The 25,503-nt window shown below is 46.1% G+C and overlaps 1 protein-coding gene across 3 annotated transcripts in view; it reads left to right on the forward strand.

Annotated features, from left to right (window-relative positions):
- Positions 1 to 25,503, forward strand: part of LOC139233970 (rho GTPase-activating protein 27-like) — a 164,188-nt gene that overhangs the window by 39,543 nt on the left and 99,142 nt on the right. Inside the window, exon 1 of one of the 3 annotated variants that reach the window (XM_070864694.1) lies at positions 15,300 to 15,404. The exons of the other annotated variants lie outside the window; for them this stretch is intronic. Coding sequence (XP_070720795.1) covers positions 15,327 to 15,404 — 78 coding nt within the window. The 5' untranslated portion in view covers positions 15,300 to 15,326. Of the gene's footprint in view, positions 1 to 15,299; positions 15,405 to 25,503 lie in introns of those variants that run through there. 3 annotated transcript variants of the gene reach the window in all.

Genomic DNA, 25,503 nt, shown 5'->3' on the forward strand with positions numbered 1-25,503 from the left:
CTGATGTGCACTTGAACCCACGACCTTTGACTCGGAGGTGAGTGTACTACCATTGAACTAAGACTGACACTATGATCACTACAGATCATAAATTAAAGTGAAGATCTTCCGGTCTATAATGCTTGGTACCACACCACATGACGGCAATTATCCAATTGCGTTTTAATTGTTCTGTCTACTTGCATGCTTCTTATTTGCAACTGGTGCCGTTTTAAGATTATTTTATTCTCTTACGATATCAGCCTTGGCTCAGTGGTCGCACTCTCCCCGAAGTCAGAAGGTTGTGAGTTTAAGGCAGAGAACTGAGAGCATAATGGAGGCTGATGTTTCAGTGCAGTACGAAGGGAGTGCTGCACTATCAGAGGTGCTTTTTTTCAGATGAGCTGTTTAACCCCAGGTCCTCTCAGGTGAACTTAAAAGATCCCATGGCCCTATTTGAGGAAGAGCAGGGGAGCTCTCCCAGTATCCTGGCCAACATTTATCCCTCAACCAGCATCACTAAAAACTGATCATCTCATCAACTTGTGGGACCTTGCAGTGCTGCTCAAATTGCTGGCGCATTTTCTGCATCAGTGATTGCACTTCAAAAGTCTATTAGCTGTGAAGCACTTTGGGACATGCTGTGGTCATGAAAGGCACTATATAAATGCAAGTTACTGCTTTTTCTTTCTTTGAAATCTGCTTCTAGGTTCCTTGGTCTAAGACCCCGATATTTGCGGGGAAGGAGCGGGAATCAATTAAGCAGTCGGGGAAAATACACTTTCCCTCTGGTCCTGCCGAATTTAAGCACAGAACCTGATTGCCACTTTTGAAATCCGTTTCCCGATTGAGAGGCTGACTGTCGGGCAGGTATGCCTGCAGCATGGAGGGGGCGATGGGAAGGGGCAGAGTGTGGGGGGAGGGGGTGCACATTGGATTGAGGGGCCCGGAGAGAGGAGCGGCACTGAGAGATCCAGCTGGAGTCAGGGGATCGTGTGGACTCGTGCAGGAGATAATAAGAACATAAGAAATAGGAGCAGGAGTAGGCCATACGGCCCCTCGAGCCTGCTCCGCCATTTAATACGATCATGGTTGATCCGATCATGGACTCAGGTCCACTTCTCTGCCCGCTCCCCATAGCCTCTTATTTCCTTATTGGTTAAGAAAATGTCTTTCTCTGTCTTAAATTTATTCAATGACCCAGCTTCCACAGCTCTCTGAGGCAGCGAATTCCACAGATTTACAACCCTCTGAGAGAAGAAATTCCTCCTTATCTCAGTTTTAAATGGGCAGCCCCTATTCTAAGATTATGCCCCCTAGTTCTAGTCTCCCCTATAATTGAAACATCCTCTCTGCATCTACCTTGTCAAGCCCTCTCATAAACTTACACGTTTCGATAAGACCACCACACATTCTTCTGAATTCCAATGAGTAAAGGCCCAACCTACTCAACCTTTCCTCATAAGTCAACCCCCTCATCTCCAGAATCAACCGAGTGAACCTTCTCTGAACTGCCTCCAAAGCAAGTATATCCTTTCGTAAATATGGAAATCAAAACTGCAAGCAGTATTCCAGATGTGGCCTCACCAATACCCTGTATGGGCAGGAGGGAGGGGCCTTAGAGGAGATTGTTGCGGGCGGGGGGATGGTGGTGGGGGGGAGCATGGAAGAGATTACAGGCTATGGAGGACACCCTGCTCCTTGCCTCTTCCATCCAGCAGTCCTCGCCTGCCTTTTGCTGCCGAGTTTCCCTGGCCTGGGAAGTCCGGATGGCCAGTGTTACAGCTGGAGCACAGGTAAACTCTTTGGCACTCAGCCTCATTAAAATATGTAAATGAGGGACCTGCCTTCTGAGAGCGGATTGGTTGCCCACCCCTCAACCTGCCTCTGTCAAAACCAACCAGCAGTGGGCGGTTTTGAGGCGGGAGGAGTTCTCGTTTTAAATTGTTTTACATTTTAGCTTTGCACCCCACCCAAACCCTTGGATTAAAATTACATCCTATCAGTCTGTCCCAAGTGCATGCAAAACAGATTTAACAACATTAAAAGAACAATATAAAAGTAGCTTGTAAATTGAGAATCTTTGATATTATTTCTGTTCAAGAGGATCGCTGATCCGATGAAGTTCAGAGTGTGTATTCATGTCGCTACCACATCATTATTTGGCAGAAAATGGAGCCCAGTATTAAACTATTCCCATTGAAATCTGGCCTCATATCAAAAACATTTTGCCATTGATTTTTAAAAAATTTATGTCTTTAATTTATGAATTGACAAATTCAACAATTCATCAGCAGTTCTGATGAGAGGTCATCGATCTGAAACGTTAACTGTGTTTCTCGCTCCACAGATGCTGCCTGACCTGCTGAGTATCTCCAGCATCTGCAGTATTTTGCTTTTGTTTAACTATTCCCTGAGTTTGGAAAAGCCATGCAAATAGTTCGAGCGATTAAAATTCCATTGGGTGAATGACACCCTATAGCATGGCACTAAGCCTCCTGATTTATTCGCTGTTCAAGATTCGTGCTTCAAAGAAAACTGATATTGTAGTAGATGGAACAATGTTACTATGCAGTGTTTTCTTCAGAGTTGGATTGATTTGGCATTCCATAAATTCAAGGAATGTATTTAAAAAATCAATGGCAAAACATTTTTGATATTAGACCAATTTCAAAATGGCCACTGTCTCAATCCAAGCTTTCCTATAGGCTGGGGAAAGCCTTCCCTGTGTGTACAGTAGGCGTTTCTATCCTTTCCTACAGATTTAAGGCGGTTTCACCTTGGATGAGTGCTGACATATAATTCTCCTGCAACAAACCATCCAACCTCTGTATAGCTGATAACAGGATAGACCGGTTGTATCTGTGGGGCTTGCAGTCTGATGTCAGGACACTTGGCTCCTCCTGTGACCTGAATGAGTTGCGATGGCTCAGCATTCCTGTGTTGTTGACACAAAATAGCCTTGTGATGCGAGCATGATGATGGGCTGTAATGGCTTGTGTCCGTCACCAGTCTGGTCACATCCGTTGTCGTTCATTTAACTGTGTTCCCTGATGTGGTATCCCAAAGCGGGCGCTCTACTCGGAATTCCTACGTGGCGGGCGAGCCCAAGGTGGGTGGAGGAAACGTTTCAAGGACACCCTCAAAGCCCCCCTGATAAAATGCAGCGTCTCCACCGACACCTGGGAGTCCCTAGCCGAAGACCGCCCTAAGTGGAGGAAGAGCATCCGGGAGGACACTGAGCACCTCGAGTCTCGTCGCCGAGAGCATGCAGAAAGCAAGCACAGACAGCGGAAGGAGCGTGCGGCAAACCAGTCTTCCCACCCTTTCCTTCAATGATTGTCTGTCCCACCTGTGACAGGGACTGTAATTCCCGTATTGGACCTGTTCAGTCACCTGAGAACTCACTTTTAGAGTGGAAGCAAGTCTTCCTCGATTTCAAGGGACTGCCTATAATGATGATCGGGCTTACAAAAGCTACGCAGTGCAACAGCGTCCTATCCTGGGGTGGGAGGGCAGGGGACATGGGGAGAATAATTCAATGAATAGAAAGCTTATCATGCCCTATGCCTCTATTGTCTTGTGGGCCTACTGGAGGCCAGAGCAAAAAAATGAGTCTTGCCTTTTTACAGCGCCTTTCACGATCTCAGGACGTCCCAAAATCAATGAAGTACTCTTCAAGTGTAGTCACTGCTGTAATAAGAGCATAAGAATTAGGAACAGGAGTAGGCCATTCGGCCCCTCAAGCCTGCTCCGCCATTCAGTAAGATCATGGCTGATCTTCTACCTCAACCCCACTTTCCTGCACTAGCCCCATGTCCCTTAATTCCCCTAATAATGTAGGAAACGTGGCAGACAATTTGTCCAAAACATGGTCCCACAAACAGCAATGATATAATGACCAGATAATCCGTGTTAGTGACATTAATTGAGTGCTAAATAACTCCCCTGCTCTTCGTCGAGATAGTGCCATGGGATCTTTTACATCCACCCTAGAGAGCAGACGGGGCCTCGGTTTAACGTCTCATCCGAAAGATGGCACCTCCGACAGTGCGGCACTCCCTCAGCTCTCCACTGGAGTGTCAGCCTAGAATTATGTGCTCAAGATGCTGGAGTGGGACTTGAACCCGCAACCTTCTGACTCAGAATGAGCACAATGCAGGATTTCCAAAACTCCCAGGCCCGCGACTGTGTATTTTAATGAGGATGTTGTCGCTGCTTTAAGGAATTACTGGGCTCCTCCCCCTTTCAGGTGCAGGCAGCAGTGTACCTGTGCCACTGGCTCTGCAGGCATGAAAGGGGCGTGAATGAAAGCAGCCACGCTGTGCACTCACAAAGCAGGGGAGGCAGTAAAACTAGATTGTCTGTGTAATCCACTTACACGCCAGGCACTTAGCTGGAAGCAGTTCAGGGGCTTAAAGCACCTGCTTCACACAGGAGAAACACACTGGATTTGCAGCATAAGCCCAGCTGTGTTCACTGAAGCAGTGGAGCTGGTCTCAATTACAGCAGGTCCCAACAGTTGGTAAGGACTTCTTTCCCTTTCTTTCTGCCTTGTTTTCCTGGGTTATTGACCGGGAGTGTTCCAGGGAGGTGTGCGTGTTTTGTCAGGGTGAGGGAGGTAGGGTGTGGTGCACTGTTGTGTTGCTAGTTTGTGTACTACTTGTGTAGTTATGTTGTGTTTAAGGCTCATAGATTTCTGAACAGCTTAACTTCTCGGTCACTGTCGTGAGACAAAATCCTTTTCTTTTCCCTGGCTGTGACCTGCTTGAGGAAGACGCAGGCATTTGGACCACAGCCCTACAGTTTTGCGCTGCACTTATGGGTAATAAAGCACTTCCCCCTCAGTGTAGCAGCTTCGGGGTGACTGATAGGAGAGGAGCCGAATTAATGAGTCAAAGAAACGTCAGCCGATATTGTTAAACATCAACGGTTTTAGGAATTTTCTCCAAACTGCACTGCTCGAGGTCACAATCGTGGTCAGACAGAGGCAGCACCAGCTAATCCAAGGCAAAATGACAGCTGGCTGTTTGAATCAATCCGAGACCCCACATTCCAACATAAAACCAGTGCAGTAACTATAAGGAAATGTGTGTCTGATACAGTACACTGCTGCTTTTAAAGTGACACTGTGCTTGGAGAAAATTGGATTCCTGGGATTGAGTGCCCACTTGGCAATCAGTTAGTCACTGCAGTTTGATTAAGCGTCTCGATCTGGTCGTGCACATAAAATCACACTGCCATTTTCCTATTCTCCCCATCTGTCCTGAATTTGCTGATTCATGTTTAGATACTGGTTCTCCAGTGCCTCGTCCAACTGGCCATTCTTTGTGTGCAAGAGACAGTTTGAAACATTTTATTCTCAGAAGGCGGGCATCACTGGCAAGGCCAGCATTTATTGCCCATCCCTCATTGCCCTGACTGTGTGGTTTGCAGGGCTCGCAATCAACCACATTACTGTGGGGCTGTCATCACAGGTAGGCCAGACCGGGTAAGGACGGCAGGGTGCCTTCCCTAAAGGGCATCGATGAACCAGTTGGATTTTTATGAAACTCTGACAACTTCATGGTGACTGTTGCTGATACCAACTTTTAAACTGAATGAAAAGTTGCAAACAGCCATGATGGGATTTGAGCTCACATACTCTGGATTATTAGTCCAGTAACAGAACTATTATACAGTTCCCTGTGGTGTCATTAAACAATTGGGAGGACATCCTATCCGGGCATTATACTGCATTCACGGGCACTTTGCAGCAGGGGAGACTGGGCAGTGACTGGGAGAGGGGATATCGTCTGCACTATATGTAGCAGTCACAAACATGTACTTTATGAACATATTTTGATGTACCCTACACAGAGCACTGGAGTGTCAACCTAGCACAAAAATCCAGGTTGACACTCCAGTGCAGTGCTGAGGGAGTGCTGCACTGTCGGAGGTGCCGTCTTTCGGACAAAACATTAAATCGAGGCCCCGTCTGCTCTCTCGGGTGGATGTAAAAGATCCCACGGCACTATTTCGAAGAAGAGCAAGAGAGCTCTTCCTGATGTCCTGGCCAATATTGACCCCTCAATCAACATCACTAAAACAGATTATCTGGTCATTATCACATTGTTGTTTGTGGGAGCTTGCTGTGTGCAAATTGGCTATTACATTATATGTAATTACATTACCACAGCGACTACACTTCAAAAGGACTTAATTGGCTGTAAAGTACTTTGGTGCATCTTGAGGTCATGAAAGGTGCTTTATAAATGCAAGTCTGTCTATAGCACAGGTAAGGAACTGTGCCACACCTTAGCTAAAAAAAATCTGACTGAGGGAGTGCTGCAGTATCGGAGGTGCGGATTTTCAGTTGTGGGGTAAAATGGAGGCCCCTGTCTGTCTTCTGAAGTGGATGTAAATGGTCCTGTGCCTGGAATTACAGTACGTTTGTTATTGCAACAGAGGCAGGGGTAGGAGGAGTGAGCTATTGGCTAACCCTGTACAGAAATAGAATTGGAATAATGCACCTGGAAAAGGTAGAAGAGTAGGTAAGAATAAAGAAATTCAAATCATCATTGAAAGGATGTTCACTGCATATTCAAATAGTAGCATACAGCAGCGTGATGGTGTCAATTCAGCCCTACAGTGTCATAATCAATGCTGGCTAGCATTTTCATAGAGATACTCACTGCTTCCCTCATCAAACATATTTCTCCTACAATATTTGTATCTGGCTGCACTGTCACTATTGAAGGAGCGAAAATCTGGACTACTGTGTCATTCCTATCTTACTGCTGTTTGGTGCTCGTTACCCCCGCACACCCCCCCCCCCCCCCCAGCCCCTACTCACTCTCTGTGAGCTTCCTTTAGGTGCCTCACTGTGCTACAGACATTATATACGTGTAACTTGGTTACTGTGCAACTTTAGCATTGAAGCAAAGCGGTTTCCACTTTGCACTGACAGCCACAATTAGTTCAACTCCTCCAGCCAGTTGGCGCAGTCATCAGCCATTTTGAAAGGCCTGCCATATAAATTTCCAGTCCCGCCTCCAACATCGTATTCCTGGATTATATGGGAGTTATGATATGGAAAGCCTAGTGGTTCCTTAAATTAGCTGACCCGCCATTCTCCAAGCCCCACTTATTGCAGATATTGAAGAGGCTTCTGTAGTTTAGTGTGCAGGAGAGCTGACATCCCATGTCTGGCTCCCAGTATCGACATAGGAACAGGAATCGGCCATTCAGCCCCTCGAACCTGTTCCACCATTCACTTTGATCATGGCTGATCTGCACCTGAACTTTGATCCCTTGATACGCTTACCCAACAAAAGTCTCATTGACCTCGCTGTTGGAAATTTAAATTGTCCCAGCATTCACAGCCTTTGAAAGAGTGAGTTCCTGATTTCCACTACCCCGTGTGACAAAATGCTTCCTGATTTCCACTCCTATATGTCCTGCTCTAATTTTAAGATTATGCCCTCTTGACCTGGATTCCTCCACCAGCGGAAATAGTCTCTCTGTATCCTGAACCTACAACAGAATTATAGGCCCACATTTTCAAAAGTTGATCATTCAAAGTGATTGGGTCATAGCAATATAAATATCGGACCCACACAAGGTCACTATTCACCACACAGTAGAGCAGAGAAGCACCAAGGGTATAATGCTGTAGAAAGTGTTGACTTGTACACTCTTCCAATAACTAAGAAGTAATTTTAAATCTGTTCTGAAAATCAGAAAGAAATATAGAAATAACTTGCATTTCTATAGCGCCTTTCATGACCTCAGGACGTCCCAAAGCGTTTCACAGCGAATGAAGTACTTTTGAAGTATAGTCACTGTTGTAATGTAGGAAGCGATGGGGGAAGTATTTTAATAAAGTGCGGTTCTTGTGTTAACGCAAGCACAGAGGTAACAGAAGGATTAATGGCCCTTTTGTCATAATCGCTTTGTTGTCTTCAGAAAGTACACAAGGTTTCAAATACAGGCTTTTTCAAAGAACTGTGTTGAAATCCAGGATAGAGCGTTTGGTTCCACTCCAGCAGCTGTTAATTGTGTCACAAACTGAATGGATTTGTTTTCATTTAAAGGTGAACTGTTTTGAGGGTTTCTGTTGTACAACAGAAATTCCTGACCATAAATAGAGACGGTTGCCATGGTAACGGGGCCTGAATTCAATAGCCCCAAACCCGAAGAACTTGAACGGAGTACATTTTCTTGTTTTTGGGGCCCAGATGAATCATCTGCCTTATCGATGCACAGGTTTTTCGTCTGTAAAACTTTCTCCCCGCTGCAGTTTTCTCCCCTGATCTCTGGAAGGCCCAGCAGATGGCTCCACAGATACCTTGCAGTGTCTTTCCCAAGCACCCATGCTGGATAGCGAAAGTTGGCAGGCTATTCGCCTACAGAGTGCATCACAGCTGCCCCTATTCCAGAACTCAGAGAGCTGTGGAAGCTGGGACATTGAATAAATTTAAGACAGAGATAGACAGTTTCTTAACTGATAAGGGAATAAGGGGTTATGGGGAGCGGGCAGGGAAGTGAACCTGAGTCCATGATCGGATCAGCCCTGATCGTATTAAATGGCGGAGCAGGCTCGAGGGGCCATCCACATACTGTGCTTTCCAGCACTTTGCAGGAATCACAGAATCGCTGAACTTTATTTTCTTCCCCCTCCCTATGGTTAAGCCAGGGTTACTGAGGTCAATGGGGACAGCCTTATCACTCCCCAGCTCACTAAGCGTAGAATGGGGATCGAACTTGTGACTTTGTTGGTTTGTTTGGCTCAGGCTGATGCTCTGCAGTGCATTTACTGACTGAGACATTGGCAGCTCTCCTGAATACAACGTTCTTTTTTTTCCGCACCTTGCTGAGCAAACGCGTGCTTGCACATGACCCCTGACCTTTATAATGTAAAAAAAATAACATATGACTGTAGAATATTAATGCTTTAAGTGTAGCCTTTCCTCAGAACCCTAACCCGAATGTGTTTATGCTGGCAAGTGGAAAGCAGACACTCCAAATTTTGCTCTCCAGTCCAGTTTCGATTGGCACTAAAAACCGGCAACAGATGGGCCTGATTCTCGACAGGAGACCTACTGTGGAATGGAGATTGGAACGCGCATAGATCATTCAGCCCCTCCAGCCTGTCCTGCCATTTAATTTGATTACGGCTGCTCTGTACTTCAGCCCCATTTACCCGGCTTTGTTCTATATCCCTTGATACTGGTTGAATCTCTCTTAACCAGAACTCCCTTATCCGGCACCACCCCTCGTCCGGAGGCCGCATAAATATTTTTTGTGCTCCCCAATATTCTCTGGTCTCCTGAAAACGGGGACTCCTTCCTCTGGTCCAGTTCTGAAGGCATTGATTACCTAAGTGGCCTTGAGGGTGGGCATTCAGGTCGGCGGGGGGCGGGGCCGGGGGAAGAGAGGTTCAACCTATTCTACTAATAATGATATTTTGAATTAAATTATAAATAAAAGCTTGATAAAAGTTTTTTTTTAATGCACTGAGTCCCCTCGACCTGCCTCTGGCTGGGGTTGGGCTGGCGGGCCGCGTTCTGGGCTGGCCGCTCCTCCCCTCCCCTCCACGCTGCCCTTGGCGCTCGCCAAACAAAAAGAAAATACCTCTTCATTACTTTCAATGAGTCTTGGAGATCGTGGCCGGGGGGGAGGGGAGGGGGGAATGCTGGGGTGGTGGATTGCGGGGTTGGTGATGTCTGTATCGGGGCTGGCTGGGGGCTGCCAGTTGCGCAAGGTGGTAGACCACGTGACCACTCCTTGTCCGGTAAAATCCCTTATCTGGCACAGGCCAGGTCCCGAGAGTGCCGGATAAGGGAGGTACAACCTGTGCTATTACAACAATGACTACACTTCAAAAGTACGTCATTGGGACGTCCTGAGGTCGTGAAAGGTGCTATATAAATGCAAGTCTTTTTTTTCTCTTTCAATAGCTGATACAAATCTGTTGATCGCTGTCTTGAAAATTTTAATTGAGCATTCACAGCTTTTTGGGGAAGAGAGTTCTAGATTTCCTCTACACTTTGTGTGGGAAAAAATGCTTACTGTGGTCACTCCAAAATAGCCTAGTTTTAATTCCCCCACCAGAGGAAATAGTGTCTCTGTAAGTACCCTATCAAATCCCTTTATCATTTTAAAGACATCAATTAGCCTTCTAAGCTCAAGAGACTACAAACCAGGTTTATACAACCAGTCTTCGTATTTCAACCCTTGAAGCCCTGCTATAATTCTGGTGAATCTCTGCTGTACCACCTCCAAGGCCAATATATCTTTCCTGATGTCAGACTCAAAACTGCAAGGCAATCACAATTGGGAACTTAATAGTTAAATGAGTAAATTATTTGCAGTCGGTTTTACTTGAGTCCATACATACCAAATTGGCGAACCGCAAAGTGATTGAGGATGGGGGGGAGGGGCGGAGGAGAGGCTGTGCTTTGTTCTACATGGCCTGTTTCTTTTAATGTGCGGTCCCTTTAAATTTCTGCGCATATGTTGATTGAGGGATGAATATTGGCCAGGACAACAGGGATAACTCCCCTGCTCTTCTTCGAAAGAGTGCCATGGGATCTTTTACGTCCACCTGAGGGAGCAGACGGGGCCTCGGTTTAACGTCTCATCCAAAGGACAGCACCTCCAACAGTGCAGCACTCCCTCAGCACTGCACTGGAGTGTCAGCCTAGATTTATGTGCTCAAGTCCCTGGAATGGGAACTTGAACCCACAACCTTCTGACTCCGAGGGGAGTGTGCGGCCCACTGAGCCACACATAAGTACTGTGCATTATTTACAGTGTGAAGCCGATGAGCGGCCTACACGGCATCTTTCAGATTGCGGCATGACTACGCGCCTTTGCACCTTCGCAGGAACATTGGTCATGACCCTTGACCACCCACTGATTCTCTCAATATATATACCTGGTTATTTGCAGGTACACACTGTGTCATACATGGTTATACAGTTACTGTCGTGTAGCTATGCAACGTGTATTTCTGACAAAAAAATTACTACAACAACTTGCATTCATATAGCGCCTTTAACGAAGTAAAATGTCCCAAGGTGCTTCGCAGGAAAGTTATCAAATAAAATTTGACACTGAGCCACATAAGGAGATATTAGGACAGGTGACCAAATGCTTGATAAAAGAGGTAGGTTTTAAGGAACGTCTTAAAGGAGGAGAGAGAGGGAGAAGTTTAGGGAGGGAATTCCAGAACTTGGGGCCGAGGCAGCAGAAGGCTGCCAATGGTGGACCGATGAAAATCGGGGATGTGAAGAGGCCAGAATTGGAGGAGTGCAGATATCTCGGAGGGTTGTAGGGCTGGAGGAAGTTACAGAGTTACAGAAAAGTACATGGATATTTTTCCACGGGAGTTGCTAATCTCCATATATTTGAAGCACTGGTTGGGGATAATCTTTTGCGTAGATATTCCAGGCATGTCTTTGGTACTGTGCCTGTCTGTGGCTCATAAAACCCACGGTGCTGCAGCATTGCACCACTGCCATTGCAGCACCAATGTCCTGCGCTTGCGTGCTGAGCTGAAAAACCCAGGTAGCGTTCCAAACCGGCGGTGAATTATACAGTCTTGATTCACGCTGATTGCGGTGCAAATGGAATGGTCCCAGATCAGCATCAATCAATTACCCATCAGTGACAAGTGGATTGAAATAGATTAACAGCATTTAATAGCTCATTTGTAGTGTCACCAATATCGGGACCATCTCTCATTTATTTATTTTTCATCCCCACACTTTACACTATCCTGGGCCAAGGCTATCTCAATAGTTTACGAGTAATTTGGGCTAACTATCCCTCTGGGGGAAAGAGCTACATTCAACGGCTCCAGCCTATCTCAGAATGTGCAATGTAGAGTTGGGAGAGGGAATTGTATGTGCGCAACTCGTAAAATCGGGACACAGTGAATTTGCACACCACTCCACTTAATCTGTAAGCAACGGGAAGAGCAGCAAACAGGAGGCATCACGCCTCAGCCAGGGGCTCACACGGCTGATGCCTTATCACGTTCCCTGTCTCTGAGTGTCGCGTCGAAGACAGAGGTATATAAGGACACTCTCTCATGTCCACGGTGAGGAAAGAGCCTGTTTCCTGGCTTGTTTGAAGGAAGCTGCGAGTTCAGTGAGAAGCAAATCAACAGAGAAAGAGAGCAAGGAGTAAAGGAAGGATTCATATTTACATAGCGCTGTTCACGACCTCAGGATGTCGCAAAACATTTGACCGCCAATGAAGTACTTTTCTAAGTGTCATCATCATAGTCGGTCCCTCGAACGAGGATGACTTACTTCCACATGAGTTCACAGATGTTTCAATGAAGGACCCGATGTTCCAATCCTGAACTCCAATTGAAGGGATGGAAGATGCCTGTGCATGGATTTTTTTAACGTGTGGTGACCGTTGCACATCAGCCACCACACGGGCTTGACAGAGCTAGGCCTTTATCCAGTGGCAAGGGTTAACCAGGACGACTGGAGACCTGCTCTGCTGCACGGACCTAATGCGCACACATATCGCAGTGTGGGCTGGCCCGTGCTGCCCCGGGCCCTCTGCTCTTCTAGGCCCCATACCTTCATTTGCCGCACCAATGCCACGATCACCCACCGAATCTCAGCCACAATCCCTCAACGCTCATCCGCCTCCATTACTCGCCGCACCTCCGCCATGACCTTCCCATTCCTCTGCTTGACCAGGGCCCCGCCGATGCTCCTGCCCATGCACCAAACAGTGACCTGGATTCTGATTTCTAAGTATACTTGCTGTTCTGATATAGGGAAATTATGCAGCCAATTTGCACACCGCAATGTCCCACAAACAGCAGTGAGGTAAAGACCAGACAACATGTGACATTGATTGAGGGATAAACATTATCCAAGACACCAGAGGGAACACCAACAAAGTGTCATGGGATCCTTTACGTCCACCTGAGAAGGCAGACATGGCCTCGATTTAACTTCCCATTTGACAGACGGCACCTCCAACAGTGCCGCACTCCCTCAGGACTGAACTGGATTATGTACACACATCTCGAGGTGGGACTTGAACCCACAATCTTCTGTCCCAGAGGTGAGCCGCAGCTGACACCTTCCACACAAGTTGTTATTGAGTTGTGTAATGTTTTTAGTGCATTGTCAAGTTCTGATACAGTGCACGTTCTGCTTGTAAATACACACCGGAGCTCATTTTTACCTTCAGCCCGAAACAAAGTGTGACGTGAGCAGTGCGTCTGTGGCACCTCCCCCACCCACAGTCAACATCGGGAAGGCGGAACCATTTTCAGGCTTTGGCCCTCATTTGAATGTAACCGAACGGGAGCTCCACTGATGCTGGTTTTGGAAGGTCGGGATTCAGCCACCTTCTGCACAGAGCCGGCAGGCAGGTTGGATCTGTTGGCGGAGGGGGCGGGGGGGCAACTGCAGCAACGTCCGGCTATAGTTTTGTGGGGCTCGGAAGAATACTCTTGCTCCTCCAGGTTCCACGAAAATCCCCCATAACTACCTCCCCCCTCCCCCACCGCCAAAAATTCCATAGGCCGTTTCAGAGCGGCCCGACTGGGCCCAGTTGTATCAGGCATTGAGCGGCCCAGAGCACTGATTGGGCCGCTCAATGCCTGCTACAACTGGGCCCAGCATGCACAGCGCACACTCCGCCCATTTGTACATAGAAATTTTAATCGCGGTTCCACTACCGCCCGGTTTGTCTATTCAAACAGCCTCCCTGTGCATTTCGGGTGGGGTTGCCGGGCGCCCATTTACCGTCCTGCCTGAAAGTGGAAGCAGACGGGCCTTGGGTGCCAGGGCGGTATCCAAGGCCCGTCTGGTTTTTCAGGTGAGGAACAGGTCGGGCTGCCAGCTTTGGTTGGACACATTCCTGGAGGACTCATCCAACCGCCCCACCCCCACATCCCCGCCATTGGTCGCCCAACACGTCCATCCTCGCAGCGCAGCGTCTTCTCCAGCCAGTCGGGAAGTGAACAGTTTCTTGGTTATCCGATTGGATGATTCTTGACTGTCAGTTAAACAGCCATCTCCAATATTTTTTATAACTAATAAAATAAAATGAATTTTTTTTTGTTAATATCCCTATGATTTTTCTCCCAAGTTGCTCTCAGCAGCGTCCTGGAGATTAATTTTTAATTCCTAGAAACTCCGAGACAATGCTGGCAGGTTGCCAACCCAAGGAACAGGGGCTGGGCAGCTATTAACGATCGCCTCCATAATATGCTGCACTTAAACAGTAATGTATGCAAATAGCGTGGGGATTGCTCTATAACCAGAGGCTTTGGCTGGGTAGAGAGAGCTGACAGTGCACGAGTGTGTGTGTGTGGGTGGGGTCGGAGCAGTATGTGGTTTTCAGCAGTGTTTATGTGGCCAGGCTTCCGTGTTTGCCTATTAACCCCAGGCTGCCTGTAGCCACTGGGGACTTGGGAGGGAGCTGGATCCAATCAGTGATTCCCTACAAGTCTGGATCCACGCGGTATCTGATCAGACTGAGCTATATATCTGATGAGCGCTGTGCTTACATACTTGCTGTGGGAGAGACCGATTGCACCACAAGCTGAAGCCATAGAAACTGTGCCAGCCTGTAAACGTGGGATATGGGGCCACGGAGGCATAGGCTAGATCTGGCAAGGGGTGGGTGGTGGGGACACAGATGGTAAGGTAGTTCACAGTCTTCGGGAAGTCCATTCAGAAGGGCTGGAGATTGGAGCCTAACCAGCCTGGTTTCTTCTTTTCACACATAAATAAAAACAGAAGGACTAATTTAAAAACAAGAATTGATCAGTAAGCCAATGATTCTTCAACTCTGCACCCGCTGGCAAGTTTGAAGGTGCTTCAGTCAGTAAACTACATGGTGGAGAAGTGCGAAAGTGTTATCTAGTGTCTCTAACTGCGAGCGGATGTGACCCCAAGGTTAATTATTCATAAATTATGAGAACGCTTTCAGAACTTGCAAGTTCTTGAACATTCTGATGCGCTCTTTATAACTGCATCTCCTGTGTGTAAAGATGCGTTGTGTGGCCGCTGTGCAATGATGCACGTTGGATCCAGGAACCGGAGGCCGTACCAATTAGTCACAAATTGTGCTGTTCCGTTTTTTGTCCCTGACCGCACATTAAAGTGATGGGCTCAGGAAGCTTCAAATGATGTGTGTGTGTGTTTTTTTTGCTTCTTGACAGCAGAGAGGTTCCACTTTGCTGTATATGTCCTGCTGAGAAATCGAGCCAGGAAATGACGCCTCGGTCAGATGTGATAGTTAACCTCCTTTTATAGTGTTACGCTGGGCTCCACGATGTGAGGTGTTTACTGCCTGAGATCCTACTTAGTGTTAATATGGCTGATGTTATTTCCATAGCGTATCAAGGTTGTAAGAATATGGACTGCTATTTGACCTCGATAGCCTACTCACAGGTAAGGGAGACTCCAGCATCAACAGGCCACGACTGGCAATAGGCTGCCCTTGTGCATTTGCCTGCTTTTCAAAAGCTTGCAACCAACAGTGTTGCTTACTATCAGCTTTGTGGACAGCTACTTCCCCATTTCTCCCATGGCTTCCTGTGCATTTGTGCAGAAGGTAACTATTCTCGATTATTTTGGAAATAACAATGATACGATTGTTGCAGGGATGGTATACAAACCGAAACGATTTATAAGAAGTTCTTACTAGAATGAGTTTCACTCTGCACATTTAGAACAGGGATGGTCTCCCAACTCGTACTGAAAATCATTTATTGTTAGTTCTTTTGGCGATTGATGCTCAGTCAGATTTGTCATTAATTAGCCGCATCTATGTGCAACTAAATAACATTAGGACTGAACCTCAGTAGAGTCTCCCCACTCCCTCGCTTGGTTTCTTCCATTCTCACGGGAACTAAGGAAGGGATTTTGATCTGCACATGTGAAAACTCGGTTGTGCTGGTCACTAGGCCGTGACTCTGCTCTTTGTTCTACCTTAAATTCCTGTAATGTTCTTGTGATCCAGCCAACATTTCTTCCGGCTGAATCTTCCTTGACTTCTTGACCTAGAGACTTGTGTAGCATAATGAGCACTGGTCGAACAATGCAGATCAATGGACGCAAGCTGCACCAACTTCAATAAATAAAGATCATTGGTTTCGGGGAGCGGACCTTGAAGGGATGAACTGCTGTGTGAAAGGAATAAAATGGGAAGGACCATTTAAAGGGAAATGGGAATTGATTAAAGAGATGTTTTTCACATTGCAGAGGAAAGTTATCCTACAAACAAATGGAGGATCAAACATAAGAACATAAGCAATAGCAGGAGTCGGCCATTTGGGCCCTCGAGTCTGCTCCGCCATTCAATAAGATCATGGCTGATCTGATCTTGGGCTCAGCTCCACTTCCCTGCCCGCTGCCTATAACCCTTCACTCCCTTATTGTTCAAAAATCTGTCTAACTCCACCTTAAATATATTTAATGACCCAGCCTCCACAGCTCTCTGGGACAGAGAATTCCACAGATTTACAGCCCTCAGAGAAGAAATTCTCAGTTCTAAATGGGCAACCCCTTATTCGTAAACTGTGCCCTCTAGTCCTAGATTTCCCCATGAGTGGAAACATCCTCTCTGCATCTGGAGAATAAAACTCATAGATGGAAACTAAATGAGGTTATGGAGGCATTAGGGAGAAAGGAAGGGCTGTAGAGAGCTCTGTAGGGAAGGAGCAAGATAAGAGAAGCTGTAAAATCAAACAGAGGCTGGTCAAACAACTGATATGAAATGAAAGAGTGAACAAGGGAGGAACACAGCAGAAAATATAGTTTGCAAGCAAAGAGTGCAGAGGTATGTTGGGCTGATTGCCAGGGATAATGGAGAGGGGATAACAGGGAAATAGCAGAATCACTAAATCATTATTTTGAATCTGTGTTTATCACTGAAGGGAGGAGATTGTGTCTGAGTTGAAAGAGGAGCAGAAGGGAGAGAGCTCACTGGAAATCCTAAGATCCAAAAGGAAGGCATAGTGGGGTGGATTAGGAAACTAAATTTAAAATATGCCCAAGGCTCTGGAAAGCTCCACCCATGGGTGCTGGTGGAGTTGGCTAAGGAGAATGCAAAACTCCTGACTGATGCCATTAAAAGCTCAACAGAATCAGGATACATTCGAATAGGTTGGAAAGTACCAACAGTGACCCCGACAAAAAGGACTGCGTGAACAGTTAGGGAAAGGAGTTACAGGGCTGTTAGTTTTCGAATCACAGGCAGGAAACCAATGGAGCTAGATGCACCATTAGTCTCCTGCCCAAAACATTGCTCTGACTATAACACGGACAGGAAGCTGGCTGTGCAAAGTATGCAAAGCAAGAGAAAAATTATTATCGTGAAACTGGATATTTCAAAAACTTCTCTGAAAGCCCAGTATTTTGGGATACATTTACACATTAACATGGCAGATTTGCTTTCTTCAAGTTTATTTCTTCAAGCTGTACCAAATTACCATGCTTTCTCAGGTCAGGGTACATTACACAGTACGCATTACACAGTACGCATTACACATTGTACAGTACACATTACGCAGTACACATTACGCAGTACGCATTACACATTACACATTACACATTACGCAGTTCACAGTACACATTACAAAGTACACATTACGCAATATACAGTAGACAGTACACATTACGCAGTACATATTACGCAGTATACAGTACACATTACACAGTATACATTATGCAGTACACAGTAAACATTACACAGTAAACATTACACAGTAAACATTATGCAGTACACGTTACACAATGCGGAGTACCCATTACGCCGTACCCATTACGCCGTACCCATTACGCCGTACCCATTACGCCGCACCCATTACGCCGCACCCATTACGCCGCACCCATTACGCCGCACCCATTACGCCGCACCCATTACGCCGCACCCATTACGCCGCACGCATTACGCCGTACGCATTCCTCAGTGCACATTACACAGTACACAGTACACAGTATATGTTGTGGGGGGCGGCAAAGTCTTTCACAGTTCTGTACGTTTGGGAGATATTCAAACCATACCGCAGAGGTTTACAGCACAGAACCAACTGACTGCCAAGCTCCTTGCCTGGAAGGGGATTCAGCTCAGCCAGGATGGGTGGGTTAGGGGTCTCGTTTGGGAGTTGGGTTCCACATGGCTTGAATTAACCTTTGGCCTGCTGGAATGGAAAAGGAAAAATTATATATTAGAAGGCTTGATCAGTGACAGTAGGCTATTATTATGTTTAGAATCATGTACTTGTTGCCTATTTAAGTTTTTGCAAACTTCTTACAAAGAGTTGTGAGCTAGTCACTTCCATGATGCTGCTACTGCATTTGTGAGTAATGTCCGATCATTTGCTCGAGCTGATTGTTGGTTTTCTAAAAAAATATATACAGGCTCCTATGATTAAAATTTGTCTGAAAGTGAGTCTTCTCCAGTCGCCCGCCATCGCCCCCCACCCCCCCACCCCCAAACTCTCTGTTTCTCTGACTCTAGCTTCATGGGCATCAACTCTTTCTTTGGCCCACCATTGGTGGATGTACCTTCAGCCATCTAGGCCCCACACTCTGGAATTATTTCCCTAAAGCCCACTACCCCTTGACCTCCAAAACCTCCTTTAATACCCAGATACATAAGAACATGAGAATTAGGAGCACGAGTAGGCCATTTGGCCCCTCGAGCCTGCTCTGCCATTCAATAATGCCTGATCTGATCATGGACTCAGCTCCACTTCCCTGCCCGCTCCCCATAACCCTTTACTCCCTTATCACTCAAAAATCTGTCTATATCCGCCTTAAATATGTTCAATGACCCAACCTCCACAGCTCTCTGGGGCAGAGAATTTCATAGATTTACAACCCTCTGAGAGAAGAAATTCCTCCTCATCTCAGTTTTAAATGGGCGGTCCCTTATTTTGAGACTATGTCCCCTAGTTTTCGTTCCCCCTAAGAGTGGAAATATCCTCTCTGCATCCACCTTGTCGAGCCCCCTCATTATCTTACATGTTTCAATAAGATCACCTCTCATTCTTCTGAACTCCAATATGTATCAGCCCAACCTACTCAACCTATCTTCATAAGTCAACCACCTCATCTCTGGAATCAACCAAGTGAACCTTCTCTGAACAGCCTCCAATGCAAGTATATCCTTCCTTAAATATGGAGACCAAAACTGTACGCAGTACTCCAGGTGTGGCCTCACCAATACCCTATACAGTTGTAGCAGGACTTCTCTGCTTTTATACTCTATCCCCCTTGCAATAAAGGCCAACATTCCATTTGCCTTCCAGATTACTTGCTGTACCTGCATACAAACTTTTTGTGTTTCATGCACAAGGACCCCCAGGTCCCACTGTATTGCAGCAATTTGCAATTTTTCTCCATTTAAATTATAATTTGCTTTTTTAGTTTTTCTGCTAAAGTGGATAACCTTACATTTTCTCACATTATTCTCCATCTGCCAAATTTTTGCCCACTCACTTAGCCTGTCTATATCCCTTTGCAGATTTTTTGTGTCATCAGCAAACTTGGCTACATTACACTCGGTCCCTTCATCCAAGTAATTTAATATAGATTGTAAATAGTTGAGGACCCAGCACCGATCCCTGCGACACCCCACTGGTCTCTGTTTGCCAACCGGAAAATGACCCATTTATCCCGACTCTGTTTTCTGTTAGTTAGCCAATCATCTATCCATGCTAATATTTGACCCTTAACCCCATGAACTTTTATCTTGCGCAGTAACCTTAGTGAATGCCTTCTGGAAATCCAAATACACTACATCCACTGGTTCCTCCTTATCCACTCTGCTCGTTACATCCTAAAAGAACTCCAGAAAATTTGTCAAATGATTTCCCTTTCATAAAACCATGCTGATTCTGCTTGATTGAATCATGCTTTTCCAAATGTCCTACTACTGCTTCCTTAATAATGAACTCTAGCATTTTCCCAACGACAGATGTTAGGCTAACTGGTCTATAGTTTACTGGCTTTTGTCTGCCTCCTTTTTTAAATAAGGGTTTTTAAATAAGGGAGTTTCCAATTCACTGGGACTGCCCAGAATCCAGGGAATTTTGGTAGATTACAACCAATGCATCCACTATCTTTGCAGCCACTTCATTTAAGACCCTAGGATGTAAGCCATCAGGTCCAGGGGCATTGTCTGCTTTTAGTCCCATTATTTTACCGAGTACTACTTCATTTGTGATAGTGATTGTATTAAGTTCCTCCCTCCCTCTAACTCCATGATTATCCACTATTGGGACGTTTTTAGTGTCTTCTATGGTGAAGACTAATACAAAATATTTGTTCAATGTCTCTGCCATTTCCCTGTTCTCCATTATTAATTCCCCAGTCTCATCCTCTAGGTGACCAACATTTACTTTAGCCACTCTTTTCATTTTTACATACCTGTAGAAACTCTTACTATCTGTTTTTATATTTTTTGCTAGTTTACTTTCATAATCTATCTTCCCTCTCTTGATCATTTTTGTTAGTCGTTCTTTGCTGGCTTTTAAAAGTTTCCCAATCCTCTGGCCTCCCACTAGTCTTGGCCACATTGTATGCCCTTGTTTTCAAATTGATACCATCCCTTATTTCCTTAGTTAGCCATGGATGGTTATCCCTTCTCTTACAGTCTTTCCTTCTCATTGGGATATATTTTTGTTGCGAGTTATGAAATATCTCCTTAAATGTCTGCCACTGCTCATCAACCGTCCCATTCTTTAATCTATTTTCCCAGTCCACTTTAGCCAACTCTGCCCTCATACCTTTATAGTCTCCTTTATTTAAGCTTAGGACACTGGTTTGAGAACCAACTTTCTCACCCTACAACTGATTTTGAAATTAAACCATGTTATGGTCACTCATTGTTAGAGGATCCTTTACTACAAGATCATTTATTAATCCTATCTCATTACACAGTACCAGATCTAAGATAGCCTGCTCCGTCCAACAATGTAGCTACTGTTACGCGGCCTATAAACTACATCCACCAGTGACTTTTTCCCCTTATTATTCCTTATCTCCACCTAAACTGATTCAACATCTTCATCCTCTGAGCTAATATAATTTCTCACTAATGCACTGATCTTGTGCTTTATTAACAGAGCTACCCCACCTCCTTTTCCTTTCTGTCTGTCCTTCCGAATTGTCAAATATCACTGAATATTTAGTTCCCAGTCCTGGTCATCTTGCAACCACATCTCTGTAATGACTATCAGATCACACTCATTTGTATCTATTTGTGCCGTCAATACATCTATTTTGTTACGAATGCTACGTGCATTCAGATAAAGAGCTTTTAAATTTGATTTTTTTTATCATTTTTTCCTTTTTTGACCCAACTTTCTGATTCGCCTTTATGTTTATACATTCTGTCCCTTCCTGGCACACTCTGGTCTTCATTTCCCCCAGTGCTACCCTGCTCTATTGCTTCTCCTTATTCTTTGACTTGTTAAATTTTTGCTCACCTGAATCCTCCCCCCACTAATTAGTTTAAAGCCCTGTCTACAGCCCTAGTTATTCAATTCGCAAGGACCCTAGTCCCAGCATGGTCCAATTGGAGCCTGTCCCAACGGAACAGTTCGCTCTTACCCCAGTACTGGTGCCAGTGTCCCACCAACCAAAACCCATTTCTCCCACAACAGTCTTTGAGCCACGTGTTTAACTCCCTGATCTTATTTACCCTTTGCAAATCTGTTCGTGGCTCGGGCAGTAATCCAGAGATTATTACCTTTGTGGTTCTGCTTTTCAATTTTGCCCCTAGCTGCTCATACTCTCTCAGCAAAACCTCTTTCTTTGTCCTGCCTATGTCGTTGGTACCCACATGGACCACAACAATTAGATCTTCCCCCTCCCACACCAAGTTCCTCTCCAGCCCTGAGGAGATGTCCTTAACCCTGGCACTGGGCAGGCAACACAGCCTTCGGGACTCACGCTGTCGGCTGCAGAGAACCGTATCTATCCCCTTAATGATACTGTCCCCTACCACTACAATGTTTCTTTTTACTCTCCCCACTTGAATGGCCCCATGTACCATGGTGCTGTGGTCAGTTGCTTATCCTCCCTGCAGTCCCTGCTCTCAGCCACACAGGGAATAAGAGCCTCGAACCCTGTTGGACAAGAGCAAGGGCCGAGGCTCCTCCATCACTACATCCTGAGTCCCCATACCTTCCTCGCTCGTAATCACACCCTCCTGTCCCTGACCATGGGTCGAATTTGAATTCATTACTCTAACTGGTGTGACTAGCTCCTGGAACACAGCGTCCAGGTAGCTCTCCCCCTCCCTGATGTGTCGCAGTGTCTGCAGCTCGGATTCCAGCTCATCAACACGGAGCCGAAGTTCCTTGAGCTGCAGACACTTGCTGCAGATGTGGTCGCCGTGGACCTCAATGGGGTCCACCAGCTCCCACATGTTGCAGCAGTGACACATTGCCTGTCCTGCCATCTCTAATGTATTTAATTAATTAGATTTAGATTTTAATTTTTAATCCCGGCCCCTAATCTAAGGCCCTTAATTTAAAGCAAAGAAAGAGAGAGAAAAACTAACCAACCAATCACTTCCCTGCCTTCCTGTGACGTGGAATGTAGTCGCCCTGTTCTCCTTTGTCGCCCTGCGGTACTGGGCTGCTCCTCCTCCGGTGTTCCCTCACAGGTCGGCGCTATCGGTGCTGTAACAGTGCTCTTTGTCCCATCTGCTGCTTCATGAAACACTTTGGAATATTTCACTCTGTGCTTTTTAAGCATAGGTTGCTGCTGCGCCTGTCTTACTGAATGATTGCCTCTCAGCTATGCTCCGATCAGTCCCTGCTCGACACCCTCCAATTGGACTTCTGCCTTTCCCGCAGCACTGAGACACTTCTGATCAAAGTTACAATTAGCATCCCATGTCACCGTCACTCCTCACCTCACCATCACCATCAACACCATCAACCTCCCCATCCACTGCCAATGCTTCTCTTCCACAGTCCATCATCTGTGGCACTGCTCTCTGATGGTGCCAATCTCACCTGTGAATCTTGGATACTGCATTGCCTGCATTGGCTTCCATTCCCATGGCTGATTAGTCACCTCTGGTTATCCCAAATTTCCATCTCTTGCCCTCTTCTCTTCCTTGTTTCGATGTTTGCCTTCAGTACCATGCGGAAGCATGGGGTCAACGTCCATCTATACCCAAAGCAAGCTCCTCAAAGCCTCCCTGATAAAGTGCAACATCCCCACTGACACCTGGGAGTCCCTGGCCAAAGACTGCCCTAAGTGGAGGAAGTGCATCTGGGGGGCGCTGAGCACCTCGGGTCTCATCGCCGAGAGCATGCAGAAATCAAGCGCAGGCAGCAGAAAGAGCACGTGGCAAACCAGTCCCACCCACCTCTTCCCTCAATGACTATCTGTCCCACCTGTGACAGAGTCTGTGGTTCCCATATTGGACTGTTCAGCCACCTAAGGACTCATGTTACGAGTGGAAGTAAGTCTTCCTCGATTCCGAGGGACTGCCTATGATGATGATGATGATGATACCCAACGATACACCGTCCTATTTCCCATCCTTCTCCACTGACCCAAAGGCCTTTGCTGTTCTCCACAATTGCCTGTCCCATGTTAAGACTTAGGAAAGCCATAAATTCCTCCAACTAAATATTGGCAAAACCAAAGCATGAGCTCACCAAGCTCCACTGGGTCCCCAGGCCACAAAACAACGACTTAAAGATGTTTGTTCTTGCCATCAAATCCTTCTAGAACCTCGCCCTGCACTATCGCAGCAATCCCTTCCACTCAGTGCCCATCATACTGTACAGTGCACTTGCTCATAGTCACACTGTACACACTGCGGAACTGTAAGCTGTTGGAATCATTTGCAGTTGTTCCTCACTCGCTTTTTGTTCAAAAGCCAAAATCTCAAGCAGCGACTTGCTCGAGGGCCACTCGGGACTGCTTGAACCCACAACACCACAGAGTAACAGAACACAAGTTTTCCCCACATAGTGAGTGGTGACTTACTGTGCAGAGGCCTGGCAACTCCTCACGGTAATTAGGAAAAACTATGCTCCCGATAATCCATTGGGCTGTTGTTGTGCCCCGGAGATGTGATTTGCATATGCAGAGAATGCTGTGTCAGCTCATTTCAATACCTACTGAGGTTTCAGTAGCACGATTTCCATGTAACTCAGGGATACAGTGTCGATGGAGGGGTGGAAATTTGTATGGCAGACCTTTTAGAAATGGCTGAAGATTGCTGCAACTGGACTCATTGTAACTGTAAGGTAAATGCCACCGAAGGCTCAAGTGATGTGGAGGACTTGGCGGAGGCACCCAAAGAAGAGAGCAGGGAAGAAGAGCACATTATTTTACTGAGACCAAACTTCAGTCTCCTGGACAAAATATAGCCAATAAGAGAGAAAGAGAGACGGATGGGTGCCCATGGGAGGAAGTTTCAGAAGCGTGTCTCATGTGTCATACGGAGGGAGGCGGCATTGTCACTCCCAGCCCTAGGACTGCAGACCAGTGTCAAAAAAAGTTCAATGAGCTGATTACAGTCGGGGAGGTAACATACTGGCTGCAGTCCCGGAAAGCTACAGGAGGAGAGGGAAAGACATTCTATCGCAATCTCTGTCACGATCTGAGCCCAGGAAGGCTGTGAGTGGAGCAGAGACACACGAACCAGTAAGTCTGTCGCGGGCAACAAAGCAAAGGGAGGCAGGGCGGCAAGTGTCAGTCTGACCTTGTTCTAAGCGCTGCTCTCACATGTTTATTGTTGTCACTTACTCTGTCACCGGTGCAGTAAATATAGAAATAAAGAACATAGAGCTGAATGTAAGTGTGGTATGTGGTTAGAATATGTTGGAGTGGTTCTGATGACAATTTAGCAGAGAGCAAAGCTGCAATAGCTTCACATATTATCAGGATTGTGGGTTTTGGTGCTGTGCTGCTCAAGTTTTGTATTTTTGATCATGTCTCATAAGGAACCCATTTACAAATTAACCACAAATAATAAAAAGAAAGAAGAAAGACTTGGATTTATATAGCGCCTTTCACGACCACTGGACGTCTCCAAGTGTTTTACAGCCAATAAAGTATTTTTGAAGTGTAGTCACTGTTGTAATGTGGGAAATGCGGCAGCCAATTTGCACACAGCAAGCTTCCACAAACAGCAATGTGATAATGACCAGATAATCTGTTTTTGTTCTGGTGATTGCGGGATAAATATTGGCCAGGACACTGGGGATAACTCCCCTGCTCTCAGTACCCACTGAGCCACAGCTGACACAGCTCTGAAACCAAAAAGATCTTTCCCTTTAGGGCTTATGTGAAATGAGAGTGAGCACATATATTGTATGTGAACTTGGGAAGAACTGATCATACAGGAGATTTGGCAATTGACCAGAATTTGGTCTGATACGGGTCCATTACTGTTTGTTATACTTTTTACTGCACAGGAACGCTTTTCTCTTTGGACCATGGAAAGTTGATTAAAAAAAATATCGGAAGAACTTGTCTTTCTCATCTTCAGCCAGTTTTCAAGTGT

Source organism: Pristiophorus japonicus, chromosome 21 (genome assembly GCF_044704955.1).
Source record: "Pristiophorus japonicus isolate sPriJap1 chromosome 21, sPriJap1.hap1, whole genome shotgun sequence".
Taxonomy (NCBI): domain Eukaryota; kingdom Metazoa; phylum Chordata; class Chondrichthyes; family Pristiophoridae; genus Pristiophorus; species Pristiophorus japonicus.